General features: G+C 36.9%; 2 protein-coding genes across 2 annotated transcripts in view; both read right to left on the bottom strand.

Annotated features, from left to right (window-relative positions):
• The window catches only part of LOC145729838 (DNA repair protein RAD50-like), a 61,067-nt gene extending 45,917 nt beyond the window's left edge, over positions 1-15,150 (bottom strand). Inside the window, exons 1-3 of the mRNA XM_081980761.1 lie at positions 14,897-15,150; positions 6,963-7,776; positions 2,298-4,702 (exon numbers count right to left, since the gene is read on the bottom strand). Coding sequence (XP_081836887.1) covers positions 2,298-4,702; positions 6,963-7,773 — 3,216 coding nt within the window. The 5' untranslated portion in view covers positions 7,774-7,776; positions 14,897-15,150. The remainder of the gene's footprint in view (positions 1-2,297; positions 4,703-6,962; positions 7,777-14,896) is intronic.
• LOC145729274 (uncharacterized) lies at positions 9,255-12,089 on the bottom strand. Its single transcript, XM_081979956.1, has 2 exons — positions 10,415-12,089; positions 9,255-9,310 (listed from the first exon to the last, which is right to left on the bottom strand). Exons 1-2 carry the CDS (start codon positions 12,087-12,089, stop codon positions 9,255-9,257), a joined length of 1,731 nt encoding a protein of 576 aa, XP_081836082.1.
• Positions 15,151-16,742: the final 1,592 nt, after the last annotated feature.

The following is a 16,742-nucleotide window of genomic DNA, read 5'->3' as shown; positions in this document are numbered from 1 at the left end:
AAGGTGAAGCATTCCATCAACAACTTAAGATACGCTGACGATGCGGCGATCTTAGCAGATAACATTATAGATCGACAAGCCATTGAATGTGTCATAAACGCAAATAGCAAGAAGTTTGGCCGTGATATGAATATAAACAAAACTAAACGGATGATTGTGATCAGACAACAAAAAACTCTATATCGACAATAGCCAGATCGTGAGGGTGAATAAGTTCAAATACTTTGGGCACGGCTTTGGCTTAGGCGATTGGTAAGATCGCAGAGAAACGAGGTTAATAAACTGCACCAGCCCACATAAAAAACGGAAGAGTGGATCAGATATTTAACCGGAATTAAAACGACAAACATGGTAGGCGAGTCCACTACACCGGAAATAGCTATTAACGCAGATGCAGAAAGTAACGCACTACAGAAACTAAGAAGCAGAAACAGCGCCCACCAAGTCCGCATTCAAAACGAATTGCACAAATACAGTGGGCATCTTCTAATAGAAGAATTAACAATTTTAATACAGAAAATTATATATCAACCCAAAATCCCACATGAATGGCGAACCAGAACTACTATCCTAACGTTCAAAGAAGGGAAAAAAATACCATAAAATTATAGAGGAATAAACCTTTTAAGCACTGCCCTAAAACTAACAAGTAAAGTAATTAAAATACATCGTTGGCGGACAAACAGGGATTCAGATCGGGAAGATCTTGCACAGGCGCCGTGATCGTATTGAGACAAATAGTGGATAAATCGATTGAATTCAACAAGCCAGCGTTTGTATGTTTTGTTGGTCTAACTACAGCATTTGACCTTGTCCAGCTGAAAGACGTTCTGCATCTCCTTTACAACTGGCAAATCCCACACAATCTCATTAAAACGAGCATAAATATAAGACTTCACAGAACCAATAGAGACTCCCCGATTTCTACCCTTTTCAATTTAATAATGAAAGAAATTTTTCGAAATGTTCGAAGCTTAAAGGGATACACAATGGGAAATGCAGAAATTACAATAGTGTGTTATGCAGACGATGCCGTACTCATTGCAGAAAATGAAGATAATTTACAAGGAGTTATACTTATTCAAACTAACAGCCAAGTCCCTAAATATGGAAATATCATCGACCAAAACAAAGTACTTAACAACATCAAAAACCTCTCTAAGATGCAAACTTGAACTTGACTACCTAAAATTTAACTACCTTGGCATAAAACTTTTCGGCTTTGGTGAAATTGAAGCAGAGGTGAGAGATCAAACAACAAAAACAATTAGAATAGCTAGCTGCCTGAATACAATATGGTGCAATAAAAGTATGGGAACGGATACTAAATCGAGGATCTACGAAACCGTCGTGAGTCCGGTGATGTGACATATACCGCAGAAACCAGCCCAGAAACATCAAAAACGAAAAGACTCTTAAAGGCAGCTGAGATGTCACTGCTGGATAGAGAGAGAAGCGAGAATATCAAAACCATCAATGAATGGGTAGCTAACAGGAAGTAGTGGAATAAACACATAAGCAGGAGGGCAAGAGCTCTAGTGGGACTAGAGACGTTGGGCGCCTCAGGAAACGATGGAGCGACAGCCTCACCCAAGTGGACGATAATTGAACAGGCAATTCGCCTAAGATCAAGAATGAAGAAGAAGAAGAAGAGCCACTGCTCGCAACGTTTACCAAGTTTAATACCTACCTTTTGCGACAAGAGGTGCCACTGAGGCTTCGTCTTCGTGTGATGATGTGTTACATATGGCCTATACTAACAATGGTGAGGTTTTGTTTTCTGTTTATCAATCCCAATCCCTTGACCCCTTTCGCCGTATTACGGCTCATCAGATGCTATAAGGTTTGATAACCAAAGAACAAAACCTTCCATGGATAGAACATGTCATCAAAGATGAGTAATTCATACAGAGAGCACACACCGACCGTAATCACACCGACGTCATAAAACAACAAAAAACATCCTACCTAAGACAAACTCTCCGAGGTCTACAACCAACAACCACAATCTACTAAAAACTATACTAATGGCAAAAGACGGAAAAAGAAGACGACGACGGAAACAACACTCTTGGCTACGCCATAATATCCGAGACTGGTGAAACAGCCGCCACGATATTCAAAAGAGTCGAGGAAGAAACACTTATATTGTCCAGTGAACAAAACGCTAACGCGCTAAGAAGCGTACGACACCAGAAGAAGCAATTAAAACAAGGACAATTCCGAAATTCCCATGCTTCCAGCTGCATTTTTGATTTGTGACCCCCGGTAAAAGACAAAAATAATTAATAAATTACCTTCAGAGTGTCCGCTTCTCCAGTTTTCCGATTAATTTCACTTTGCATTTGGTCCAGCTTCTGCATCTGTTTCCTTCTCTCTTCAATTATTGTCCGATTGTTGTGTTGTCCGACTTGTTGTTTTAGCTCCCTGATTTCACTCTCCAACTGTCTACTCTTGATCCTGCTACTCCTTAAGTCTATATTATCATTCAAAAACCTTAGTCGTCCCTCCTGACTCGCTAACTCTTCTCGACTTTTCAATATAGCATTGTTCAAAATTTTTTTAGTTTCTTTCAGTTTCTCAATGTTGTTCTTGCATTCTTCTAGTTCTTTTAGGGTGTTCTCCACTTTCTTCTGTACTCCCTGTTCGTTGTACTTTTCTATGATTGAACGTAACTTATCTATTTCGTCTGTGAGCTTCTTGCAGGCCAACAAATCAGTTCTGCGTTCCTCTAATAGCTTTTTGTTAGAGATCATTTTTGTTGTTTTGTTGTTCTGGGCTTCAGTTAGTTCAGTTTGTAGCGCAGATATCACTTTAGTTAGTTCTTTTTTTTCGTGTTGTTCTAGCTGTTCGATTTGTTTTTTGTTTTCACTAATCATTTGTTGAAACATAGGTAATTCCTGTAATTTTGATTGTAGTTCCAACTTTTTTTTGGTTTCATTTTGGTAACGATGGTTTAAATCTTGAATCTGCTGTTTAGTCTCGTCAAACAATTCACGTTTTGATTTATACTGCCGTCTCAAGTCTGTAAGTTCGGCTTTCAATTTAGAAAGTTCAGTTTCCGTTTCGGTCAAAGTGCGATTTGAGGGAACGGTCACCAATTCTTGTTTTAAGAGTTCAATCTGTTGCTCGCTACGTTTAATCTCGATACTTATACGATCAAGTAAAGCTGCATCAAAGACTACCTTCCTGCAAGTGTCTACCAAATTCTGAGGAATCAACAATTCTTGTTTGATGGACACTAATTGCAGTTGGCAATCTTCAAACTTCTCCTGTTTTTCTTGCAGTTCCTCTTCCAAAAGTGGTATTTTCGCTCCTTCGAGAATTTCAATGTTTTCGCTAACAGGTTTCAGCTGTTGCAGTTTGTTGTATAAGTCTTCTTCTTTTTTAAGTTGGATGTCTGTTGCTTGGAGTTTACGTGGCAAATCTTCGATTTTTTTCTTTAAGGTGTTGATTACTCCAGGAACTGCAGATTTCTTTGACGAAAAATCTGTGGAACAAACTGGACAACAAGGTTGTTCTTCTTCAAACTGATTGATAAATTGTTCGAACAAGGTTTTTGCTGAGCGGTAAGCACCTTTATCTTTTTGAAGTTGTTCCTTTTTAGTGAAGCAGCTATTCAAGACTTCATTGAAGTCCCGTCCTTTGCACAAAGCTTCTATTTTGCTTTTGTCTCTAGCCAGTTCGTTTTTGTGACTCTGCAATTTTTCGGAGACATGTTTTAATCCAGCCTCTAGAGATGCTACATTTTTTTCCAAAGTGGAAACGTTGGTAGTGAGAGATTTGGCTTTAGCTTCTTCCCTTTTTTGAATCATTTTGACGGAATCTTCGAAATTTTCTTTCGGAATATCAGTCTCGAAAAGGATTTTAAAATCTTGTTCATGTTTTTCAGTCAGATTCTCTATTTCATGTCGTTTTTCAAATAAATTGACATTTTCCGAGTCAATCTTTTGCTCTGTAACGTAATTCTGTTGCAAAACACGATATTCTTTGTCCAGTTTATTTATGTTTCCTTCAATTTGATTGACTTTAGCCTCCAGGTTTTCCAGTTCTTGTATTTCCGCAAATTCGTTAAATCCTGACTTCCGTTTTGCTAAGTTCTGTTCTGCCTCTGCAATTTTCTTCTCCATTGATGCCAGCTGACCGTTAGCCAGTGACAAACGATTTAGCTTCATCTGTGCTTCTTTAGTTTTTGCATTGATTTCTGAGATATGTCTGGTCTTTGAAGCAAAACTTTCTTGGGAAGCTGCCAATCTAGATCGAACACCATCTATTATTGATTGTAGTTGATTCTCTTCTGTTTCTATAGTTTTTTGAAACTTGTCAAAAACGATTTCCTGGCCTTTAAGCACTTCCTTAAGCTTGTATATTATGTCGTCAGTTGTGTCATCTTCTGTGGAATTAAAAGCGTATTTCGCTTTGGCCTTTTCCAATAGTTGTTCCAGTTCTTTGTAACGTTTCAGTTGTTCGGCTTCTTCTTGTTTAAGTTGGCCAAACAATACCTGACGTTTCTGGATCACTTGGTTGATTTCTGTTATTTTTGCGTCGATAGTCGCATTTTTAGCTTCTTTTAGTTGGATTTCTTTTTTGATGTTTGTTTGGAATGTTCCGAAATCTGATTTTTCTTTTTCTAGTTCCTCGTCGGTTCCGGGAAACTCATCTACTAAGTGCTTCTTCAAGGCTTCTTGATTCTCCATAATACCTAAACAAGGGATAAAAATGATTGTTTTCAATGCTTTTTAAGTATGGAGATTTCAAAATTATACAAAGGAATCTTATGATAAGAAAAGAGACTTAATGGAAGCCAATTCTCTAGACAAAGATGGAGATAACCTTTGTATGTGTCAGCCTGCCGAACCGGATGTGGCGTCATTTGATAGTTTGTCTCAAGATTTTGATCAGATTTGAAGTGTTGTCCAACATGTGGAATGACGTCACATCCGTGTTGGCACACTAATACAAGTCACTTACAAAATTATATTTCAACTTTGCCTAGAGCATTAATTTGCAGTAATTCTATTTTCTTATCTTGAGGTTTTTAAGATTTCCCTACATGTGTACAAATCGCCTAAGATTAGACCGCAAGTTGCGCAACCGGAAATTTTACTATTTTACTGCCTTACTCAACAAAAATCAACTACCACCCATGCCAATATTACTGCCAATATAAAGAGCACTAAATGTTACAACAGATAGCAAAAACCGCAAGTTTGGCCACAGTTTTTCGAAAATAACTCCGTTCTGAGGCTGTTTTAGTAGAAAAGGCTCAGGGTTTTTGTAGAAAATTAAATTCCCTACAACTTTAGTCTCATAACATTTCCTTGAATATTGCACAGTAGCCGAGTTACGGAGGGTTAATGTTCCGTCCTCACTGAACGTTCTCTTGCAAATATTTCTCTTCTAAGGTCCTCCAAAAGACCGATTTTTGGCGAGGGAGTCACACTTGTCTCGAGAGGAAGATTGACAGAATATGATAATATGTTATAATTAGAGTTATAACAAGAGTGTGACTCCCCCGCCGAGAATTGCCTGCCAGAGCAAAATGTATCTATTTGTTTTTGGGTAAAAAACTAAATTTGCTACAACTTTTTCCTTTAAAGTTTTGTTGAGTTCTGTCAAGGAGAATGCAGAAAGTTGATTTTTTTCCAGGCACTCACAAGTTTGGTGTCCGAATTTCGAAATTCCGTTAAGTAAACATTGAGACACTCGTCCTCAAGTCGCCTCTTTATCAAATTACATTGTGTTTCTACCCTCAATACTAACTTTGACAGACTGTTTTCTTTTATGATCAAATTAGTATCATCTGAATAGTTTATTAAGCAGTAACTGTTATGAAGAGCATGTGGCAGATCATTGAAATAAATAATAAAAAGAAGAGGGCCCAGTATACCCCTAGTTAATTTGAAAGCTCTCTGATTTTTTGTCCTTTACTGTCACATACTGAGTACGTGGAAATAAAACTCTATCCACGACAAAGCACATCCCCTAATATCGTATCTATTAAGTTTACAAAGTAGACTTTTGTGTTTGAGGCAGTCGAAAGCCTTGAACAAATCGAGGAACAGCTCTGCATAAAGATTTTCCTCCTCCAGAGCATCCGAAAACTCAAAAATTGTTGTCTCTACAGATCTACCTCGAGAGCAATTTATTGGCGTTTCAAGTTAAGATCGCAGCGCCTTCCTTCCTTCATGAACCCCCCAACTAACAGGGGCAGGATTGGCTTCTGCTCCCTTTAGGGGCAATTTGCTAGAGGTTTTCTTTCTGCCCAGGATTTGTCTGACTTTAAGTCATCCCCAGGCAGGCCTTTCAGTGCTTTTCACAAAAAATACTTTACACACACAAAAAAGTCAAAAAAAATGATTAAAGGCAGAATCAGTGAGTAAAGATATAGTCATTCCTCGTGGAAACTATAACCGTCACTGTCACATCCACGTGGTCTTCTCCTAGGTTTTCACCCTTTCCGCCTCTTGGAAGTGCACCGCACAAGACAATTCCCCGTAGACTTTTAGGAATCGACGTTTCCACTTAGAGATTCCACCATCTCCACTCGATCGGCTGCGGAATTCGGTCGTCAACTTCAAATTTCCCTGAACACCGTTTCAAGAAACGTGATATCTTAGTGGCAAAAAATGGCACCCACGAAACTGACGTGCGGTACGCTCCAAGTTGAAAACCGAACTCAGATCGCAGCGCCAGTTGAACTAAGATCGGGTTCCTAACCTAACATTATAAATAATATAACACTCAGTGCTAAATTCCTAACCAAAATCAATGTAAACAAACGGAGAAATGACAGCTGGAATGCCCGAAACTGTTTTCAAAACTGATCACCAGACGGAGTAGCTCTTATCTTGAAACGCCAATCAGATCCGACAAAATTTAAAATTCTCTACAAACTATCTAAATGTACAGATCAACCCTGGACTGGAATTAAATCAATTAAAAACACAGTTTATACAAACCTTTCAACCTGGTCTCCAAACCGGTGATCTTTTGGTAAGTGGTACTCAACGTATCGACAATATCATTAATTTCGTCCAATCTCTTCTGAAGTGGTTCAATTTCTTTTCGCTTTTCTTCAATCTCCTTTTCAACATTTTCTAACCGAAGTTCCTTTTCACAAACAGATTCCCGCAATTTCTCAGTGTTTTTCTTTTGCAACTCTCTCTGTTTGACTTGCTGTTCAAGCACGCGCAGTTCGACCTTTTTACTTTTGATCAGTTTTCTGAATTTTTCTATACATTTGTTGTAGTCCGTAGATCCGAATATCTCATCAAACTTTTTTTTTAATTTCGTCGCTTCTTCTAGCGGCCAAGACGCGTTCTCTTGATGACAAAATATCACGTTGTTTAGAATTGCTTTCGAAACGTTCAGTTTCTGAGCACAGAACATATTTGCGTCCAAGCCTCTTCCTGACATATCGTGTATTTGTCCGCTTTTAAATCTCAATTTACCGCCGGCTAGTGTGGTCACTTCAAGAAACTTTCCGACCGTAATGGAGTTTCCTTTACCGTCTTTAAATAGCAGTTTAATTGAACCTTTAGTCGTGCATCGGTTGGACATTTTTGGATCGTTGACGAATCCTCTGCCATTATCTGTACCAGGTGGAAAATCGCCGGTTAGAGCGTATTTGATGCATTCAATTATCGTTGTTTTGCCGCAACCATTTTGTCCGAGAAGTAGTGTGACAGGAGTGAAAAACTTTAACTTTTCCTCGCGCTCAGTGCTGAAACTTCTCACGCCCTGGATAGCAACACGATCGAGTAATGCCATATTCTGGAATAAAGAAAAAATAATTTATAACAAACATTTATTTAGGTCAAGTCAAGATTTTGGTTGCTTCTGGTTAAAAAACTTGCGAATTATCAGGTAGATCAAACCGCAACAGTAGTATCATATGAACAAATACTTTGTGTGTCAAAATGAAAAATGCAATACTAATATGATGGAACATGGTGAAAGTGTTGTTATTTCTGTTAAATTGTGAAAGGAGATACTTATAGAGGTATTGATTGTACTGACACCACCGATATGATAAAAATATAAGAAACGTATTTTGAAAACAGACTCCAAATTCAAACAACTCGAATAAAAATATAAAATACTGTAACTTAATATCTTATAATAGTCGGACGTGGCAACTGCAAGCTTTTCTGATAATTCTAAAACTAAAGTTAACATCAGAAATCATATTTTTGGAAACTTGAAAGCGGCATTTGGGTGGAAGGTATAATATATTCAGCAGCACTGACACGTTATAAATTTAAAATCCATGAAGCAAAATAATGATTTTATTACTACAGCAGACGAAGACAGTTCTCTAGTAATCTTAAATAAGATGTCTCCAAGGTTGAAACCTTCTTCGTGGACAACTAACGATTTCATGAACTAAACCAAAACCCACTCAACAAATACAAAATGCAATTCTTATTTTGAGCAGTTTCTTGACGACAATTAATTTCTCCTCCTAGACAATTCTCAGATTCTCAGGTTGTATGGACTTCCAAAGATTCATAAACTAGGAATTCCAATTTGCTTTGTGGTTAGTTTAATACAGTTCCATAGGTAGGTACTTCAACATCATTGTTTTCTAAGGTAGATTTGAGTGTGTTATGCAGTATGACAAATGTTGCGGTTAGAAACCGATTTTGCACTTATTCCTTGTAATAATCGATGTATGGATCAATGGCGACACTTCATCAATTTCCCTTGGCGGAATAACGACTCGGATTTTGTAGTTTAACTGTATTTATTAATTTAATTATTGAAATCACAAGCGATGGTTGAACAACATTACTCTTCGCTGCTACCTCTACAACCGAAAGAATCGCCCCTCCGCGATCGCGTGACTCGGCGCCTATTGGCTTAAAAAGGCCAGGGCCGTATCATACCGCCCCCCTTGAAAGTAACATCTTTCAATATAAACAAACATTTGGCCAGGAAATTATACCCCTTAACAACTCGCACTAACCTAAGTTTCTTAATACGAACGCTTATATTTACTTACAAACTAAATAAAATCAATTAAAGTTATAGTTCGGGTTACCTATTCCATAGGTAACAAACAAACTTTAGCCACTGCACGTTTAAACACACCCTTTTCGGTTTTCAAATCAACTACCCGCACAACACCATCTGCACCATGGTAAAGCCTTACTACTCGTCCCAGCGACCACTTTAGGGGTGGCAGATTGTCCTCCTTCAGGATCACTAAGTCCCCTTCCTTCAAAGTTACGCCGCTTTGAAATTTCCACTTATTTCTTCGACTTAGTTCCGTTAGACACTCCTTGTGCCAGCGTTTCCAAAAGTGCTGAACAATGTATTTTAAATGCTGGTACCGATCGAGTCGGTTTATATTTAATTCGGTGACATCGGCTTCAGGCATAGCTACTAACGGTTCGCCGACCTGGTGTTAGGGGTGCCAGGTCGCGCGAATTGTTAGACAACAGGCTCAGGGGCCGTGAGTTGATACAAGCTTCTATTTGACTAAATACAGTGTATAATTCTTCAAACGTCAAAGAGGCATTTCCTACCGTACGAACTAGATGGTACTTTGCTTTTGAATTCTTTAAAAAATGAGAAAACTGTTTTAATTGGTTGTGTGCACCCACAAAGTTTGTGCCGCAATCTGAATATATATTTTTACATTTCCCTCTCCGCGCTATAAATCTTTTTAAAGCGTTAAGGAAGCATTCTGTAGTTAAGTCCGATACAACCTCTATATGAACAGCTCGCGTAACAAAACAAACGAAAATACAACAATAAGCCTTCAATGTTTTGCTTCCTCGCAATTTTGACGATTTAATATTAAATGGTCCAGCATAATCCACGCCACTGTTAAAAAATGGTTTAGTAGGCGTAAGACGGGCAGAAGGTAATTCACCCATTAAAGTGTTTAAGCTTCGCGGCTTTACTTTAAAACAAATTATGCAATTTCTTAGAACCTTTTTAACAAAGTTTATGCCACCGAGAATCCAAAATTGTGATCTGATATTAGAAAGCAAATTTTGGGGACCCATATGTAGGTTTTTTCGGTGCTCGTAATTGATGATTAAAATTGCCAAAAAATTATTTTTATTCAAGATTATGGGACACTTCTGATCATACGTAATAAAGGCCTTTTCTATACGGCTACCTACTCTAAGAATACCTTCAGAGTCTAAGAAGGGGTTTAATGACGTCAATTTACTAGTGTGAGCAATTGACTTTCCAGTTTTAAAGGAATTTAATTCGTCTGCAAAGTCGCAAGATTGTGCAATCTTAACCAAGATGTTTAAAGAACTATTTAATTCTAAAACTGTCAAACTACCAGTTACTCTATTTGCTTTTGGCAATTTACAATTATCGTAAAAACGAAGGCAATAAGCGATAACACGGCGAAGACGCACAAAACTTGAAAACCTCTCAAACATACTAATATCATTTTCAATTCTGGAGACCATAGCACGTCGAACATTACGCATTTCTGGAATAGCGATAGGATCTACCTCTGTAGAGTCGGCATTATCTAAATTAGGCCACTCGTCATCTTCGAATATTAACCAGGGTGGTCCTTTCCACCAAAGAGATAATTTCGTTAGGACTCTGATATCACAACCTCGGGATATAATATCGGCAGGATTATCCTTCGTTGCAATATAGCTCCATTTATTTATAAATTTATTTTCCTGAATTTCGGCTACTCTATGAGCAACAAAAATATTCCATTTTCCGGGCTCTGACTCCAACCAGGCTAACACAATTTTGGAGTCTGTCCAACAATTCACGCTAGCTACAGGTAGATCAAGAGCTGTTAAGGTTTTGTTGACCAAGCGTGACAACAGAAGAGCCCCGCATAATTCTAGTCTTGGTACTGTTACGGTTTTGATTGGAGCAACCTTTGATTTAGCACACAATAATTGCACTTCCCAAGTGTTATTCTCATTTAATGATCTCAAATAGAGACAAGCTCCGTAGGCTTGCTCGGAAGAATCACAAAATCCATGAACTTCTATTCTACGAACTATTCCTTGATTTACGGCTTGTCGTGGAACTCTCAATGTATTTAAAAGGGGTAAATCATCATAAAATTGTTTCCAAGCTGCAAACAACGGACCGGACACTATTTGATCCCAATCTAAAGCTTCCTTCCATAAATTCTGCATTATCAATTTTGCGCAGATAACTACTGGACCGACAAGTCCTAAAGGATCGAAAACCTTTGCGATTTCTGCTAAAATGTTTCGTTTAGTGGCCCTTACATGACTCTCAGTGGATACCATGTATTGAAGACAGTCAGTCTGACTATTCCATATTAAACCCAGAGTTTTTGTAACATTGTCGTCTATGATGTAATGCTCGATATTATTGTTACCTTCATCCAATAAAATTTCTCGACTGTTGGAAATCCACTTTCTCAACGTAAAGCCCGCCCTTTGAAGAATTTCCGTTATTTCTCTTTTGAGAGTTATTGCTTCTTCGATTGAATTTGCTCCGGTAAGCAAGTCGTCAACGTAGAAATTCCGTTTTATTTCTTTACTTGATGTAGGGTATAAATGCTCACATTCGTCGGCAGCCTGCTGCAGACACTTAATTGCCAGAAAAGATGCACATGTAGTACCGTAGGTGACGGTATTCAACCGATAATGAGCCAATTTTTCATTAACATCTGGTCTCCATACTATCCTTTGCAAATCTCGATGATCTTCAGCCACCCAAATCTGACGATACATTTTCTCCGCGTCGGCTCCGAATACGAAATTGTGTTGTCTAAATCGAATTAAAATCGAATATAAATCATCTTGTAGAATGGGGCCAGTTTTTAGTCTCTCATTTAGACTTATTCCTTTGTTCGTCTTAGCGCTCGCATCAAAAACTACCCTCAATTTTGTAGTAGTACTACTTTCACGTATTACGCCATGATGCGGCATGTAATACACAACTTTGTCCTCATTTAGCTCACTTTCGGGTATTTCACTCATATGTCCTAATTTCTCATATTCTGTCATAAATGTTTTATATTCTTGTTTAAACTTGTCATTTAACGATAGTTTCCTTTCCAGTTTAAAAAATCTCCGTTTCGCCATTTCGAGAGAATCTCCGATATCCATTAAGTCGTCCTTGAGAGGTAGTTTTACTACAAACTTACCATCCCTTTCTCGAAGAGTTGTATTATTGAATAAATCAATACATTCTTTCTCCGTTTTATTTAAAAATTGTTTAGATTGAATTTCTTCCAACTTCCAAAAAGCTTCTATTTGAGAACTCACATGAGTTAGCGATAATAAACTCTGCGATACTTGACTATGTTTTATATTAGTTAATTTTCCACTATTAGTATAAGGTATATTGCCTGAAATAATCCAACCTAGCTGGGTTTTTTGAAATATTGGCATTTTTTCGGCTGTCCTTATTTGTCCGACAAGAAGTAATTCATAGAAGACACCTACACCCAGTAGAATATCTATCTCAGAAGGAGTATTAAAAAATTCATCAGCTAAATTGACATTTGAAGGAATAATAAAGGCTTCTTTCTTAATATGCGTTGTGGGCAAACAATTTGTTATTTTATCTAGAACAACAAAATCCAAATTTACGGAAAAATTATTAAATCGGGATTTTATCGTTCCTTTAGTACATTTACTAGCCTTTGTTACTGACGTACTTATACCTGAAACTGACAAATTTATATCATATAAACTCAAACCCAATTTTGACACTAAGGTCTTACGAATAAAATTTGACTGCGAACCGTTATCTAGCAAAGCCCGCGCTTCATGAAAATGGCCACTTTGATCAGCGATTAATACTCTTGCTGTTGACAGCAATGTTTCATTTTGCGTTATTGACGAGGTGTCCTTGTCATCTAAACTACAATGTGTTGTTACCGAAGTTGCTGATTGATAATCTTCAGCTAGAATTGGTGCTTCATTAGATTCGGTTATAGAATTATTTTTATTATTAGTCAAATGCAATAAAGTATTATGTGGCTTACCGCATTTTCTGCACCCTTGAAGTGAACATCTAACACTGATGTGATTTCCTTTAAAACAATTAAGACAAAGGTGAAGCCCTATAATTTCATTTATCCTTTGAAGTTCATCTAAATTTAGAAACTTTGGACATCGATATATTGGATGCCTTTCTTCTTTACAAATCAAACAAATTGAATTTGGAGAATTATGGTGACTGCGGTCACTAGTTACATTCTCATTAAAAGTCACAAATGAATGACTGCCTTTATTGGTTTTAACAAAGCCCGTTTTTGAATTATTACTCTGATTTGGAATTTGCTTATAACTGTCCATTTTCTCTAACACATGACACCTTTCTGCAAGAAATTTTAAAAAATCGTCGCATGTAACGCTACTTTGCTTCACACAAGACGTTTCCCATTCCCGTTTAGAATAAACGTCAAGTTTATTGCCAAATATATATAACAATAAGGTATCCCAAGATTCCACCGGTTCATTTAAACTTTTTAACGCTCTTAAATTACGTTGAATATTATCTGCTAAATTACGCAGATCAGAAAGTGTATTTTTTCCTACCAACGGTAATTCAAACAAATTTTTGACATGACTTTGAATAATAAACTTTTTATTTTCATATCTTTCACAAACTAATTTAAACGCTGTCTCATAGTTAAGATCAGTTACTTCAATGGAGTGAATTATTCCTGCTGCCTCGCCCTTTAAACAGGACTTTAAGTAGTAAAATTTTTCGACATTACTTAAGCTATTATTAGAGTGGATCAAGGCAGAATAAGTATCCAAAAAATTTAACCAACTATCGTAATTGCCTTGAAAACTTGGCAAATTTATTGGCGGTAATTTAACAATGTTTTTTGGAGATAAACTTAATTGAGTTATACTGTTTTGAACCACTTCAACAGGCTCTTTTGCACTGTCTTGAAATTTACACATTGTTTCAAAGAATTTTTCTTCAAATATTTGCCTATCATCTTGAGACTCCACGTCGAGACATTCTAATTCTAATTGTACAGAATTAAAACTTTCCCATAACAATTCACATTTTTCATGGCGCTGTTTGATTTCGGCCTTATTTGTTGATGAATTAATATTTGAAATAAATTCATAAAAGCGGTCTAACTGCGCACAAATCTGCTTTTTATTAACATTTAATTTTTTAATTAAATATTTTTTGTCTTTATTAGTCGACATTATTGTAAATTAACAAATTTTTAATACAATGCAAATAACTGTCTCTGTGGCGACACAATACTAGTAATTTACCTTAAAGTTAGAAATGTTAAACTTTTCACGTGAAAAAACTTACTTCTAAATCAAAACACAATATTATTATTTATTACGGCGTTATTGCGAAAACTCTTTAACGTCTGATGCTCGGAATTACCGGGACGGCGTCATTGGGCACACTCGTCAGCTGGTATAATCGACATCGGGCACACTCGTCGATGCGCCGGTAGACTAGTTTATGACTGCCCGCACCAAAGTAATTTCATATCGTATTTAAGATAGGTGTTATTTTTTAAATGTAATAACTAAAAAAATGCTCATGTGAACCTATGCTAACCCAGTGGCCGATTACATAAAGTATCAGTAAGGTGGTTACATCGCAATGGTTATTTTTTAACTAAAATTAAAAAAAATGCTAGGTGAACCTATGCTAACCCAGTGACTGATCACATATAGTAATCAAATAAATACTGTCTTGTTCTCAACATCTCAATTTCTAATGTTTTTCTTGCATAATAATGTATTCTATATTATTAGTTTGTTTACTTCCAAATTTTCTAAATTGGTGCAATCCAACCAAAGACGGCATCCGACTACGTTCGGTTGCGTTCGGTTTCGATTATACCTCTTGACGATTAGACCGTTTGCGCGTTTCCCGAATTACCACTGTTTACAAAGTGAATCTAAAAATAACTCACCAGACCCGACGACCGCCTGATCACGTTCACTGTTTGTGCCGGTTCTATTCGTTCGCGAAGGACCCAAATATGTTGCGGTTAGAAACCGATTTTGCACTTATTCCTTGTAATAATCGATGTATGGATCAATGGCGACACTTCATCAATTTCCCTTGGCGGTATAACGACTCGGATTTTGTAGTTTAACTGTATTTATTAATTTAATTATTGAAATCACAAGCGATGGTTGAACAACATTACTCTTCGCTGCTACCTCTACAACCGAAAGAATCGCCCCTCCGCGATCGCGTGACTCGGCGCCGATTGGCTTAAAAAGGCCAGGGCCGTATCAACAAACTTCAACTCAAAAAACAGTATCGAAAATTCAGATGACCTGATGGACAAGATTAAAAACTTTCTAATGGCCAGCAACTACTTAATGATTGCCTTTAATAGTTAGCCAACCTTTTCAGCTCCAGCTCTACAGAAAGTCTCTAAAAGTTAGGGTTAGCAGTGATTATAACAAAATAGTCAATATTCTTTCACTTCTTGCCCAATCGGAGAAATCGTACCCCAATAGGGTACTTGCATTGAAAACTGATGTTAAAAACAGTATGTCCACATGAAAGACGGCTATTTTAGAAGCAACTTACCAAAACCCAATAGATCTCAAAAAGTTAAGATAAGAACATGCAAACCGTTTTGCTCTATCTCATTCTGGTTTGGAGCTATGACACTCCAAAAGCTAAATATAATTTTTCAAACGTCAATATCTCGAAAACCGGTGCAGATAGATATAGATTATGAATTATGATACATGAAAAACATTTGAAATCGGTAAAAAAAACTAATAGTATAATAATATACAGGGTGTTCTATTTAAAATTCGCAAGCTGACATTTACTTCCGGATAAACCGGAAGTGACAGAAAGATGAAATTATTTTTAAAATAGTTTTAATAAACGGTTTGGTTTCCTGTATATCTCGGAAACTGGAAACTATTGGGAAAGAAACTAATGACAAAGTGAAAATGGTATGAACTACCTATCGTAGATGCAGAAAATAGAAAAGTGGATCTTCTCCAAAAACAGAAACAACTTTTTTTGAGATCTTGTGTCTTGCATACCCTTGCTGACCCAAAACCAAATTAGTTTTGTAGAAAATGATGCATTGTCCTTGCATCATGGAAGATCTGTCCTTAAAAAAACAATTTTAAAAGTTAAGTTATCAAAAATTAACATTTCAAAGACTTTTGAGAAACTACAGATTAAAAAAAAGGTCTACAATTTTCAATATTAGCCTTATCGCCCTTCTTGAAAACTGGGCAAACTTTTGCTGATTTCCAGCACTCTGGAAACGTTTTCTGACTCAAAGAAAGATTGAAGATATTGCACAGCGGGTAAGGTAGTACTCTAATGGGCCTATCCCACATATCATAAATTTTTGTTTTAATGACTGGAATCGAAAGAATAGGATCAAAAAACTAATTTTTCATATTCTTGAAGAAAAAATTATGGTCGTAAATGTTCCTACATTAGTTTGAATTTGTCCATTAAATTTAAAAGATCTGTTTTGGCGCGCATGTGACGTACGTAATTCTGGGCGATTTTATTGGCTGTTGCACGCCAACTGTTTCACTTCTTGTCGCTGATTGGTTGATAGTGTAGTACGTCACCGGCGGCGGGCGTTTAAAACATGAGATTAATGTAGTTTTTATCATCATTTTTTTTCTATTTAGACTTAATATTTTTGAAAACAAAAAAATACGGGTATAATATTTTCAATCCGTCTTTGTAGTTATGAAATTAAAAAAAATTGTGGGACAGGCCCATTGTGTCATTAATTAGAAAACTTGGAATTCCATCAG

This window comes from Ips typographus, linkage group LG5, assembly GCF_016097725.1.
Source record: "Ips typographus isolate SLU linkage group LG5, UJ_Ityp_2.0, whole genome shotgun sequence".
In the NCBI taxonomy this organism is placed as follows: Eukaryota; Metazoa; Arthropoda; class Insecta; order Coleoptera; family Curculionidae; genus Ips; species Ips typographus.
This window is presented reverse-complemented; position numbering and strand designations above follow the sequence as displayed.

Excerpts from the sequence above, each read along its gene's own strand:
- LOC145729274 (XM_081979956.1), bottom strand. The coding sequence starts at position 12,089 with ATGGATATCGGAGATTCTCTCGAAATGGCGAAACGGAGATTTTTTAAA. Across the intron at positions 9,311-10,414 it reads CAGAATTGAAAATGATATTA|CACTTTTGGAAACGCTGGCA; the intron begins GTATGTTTGAGA and ends TACATTGTTCAG.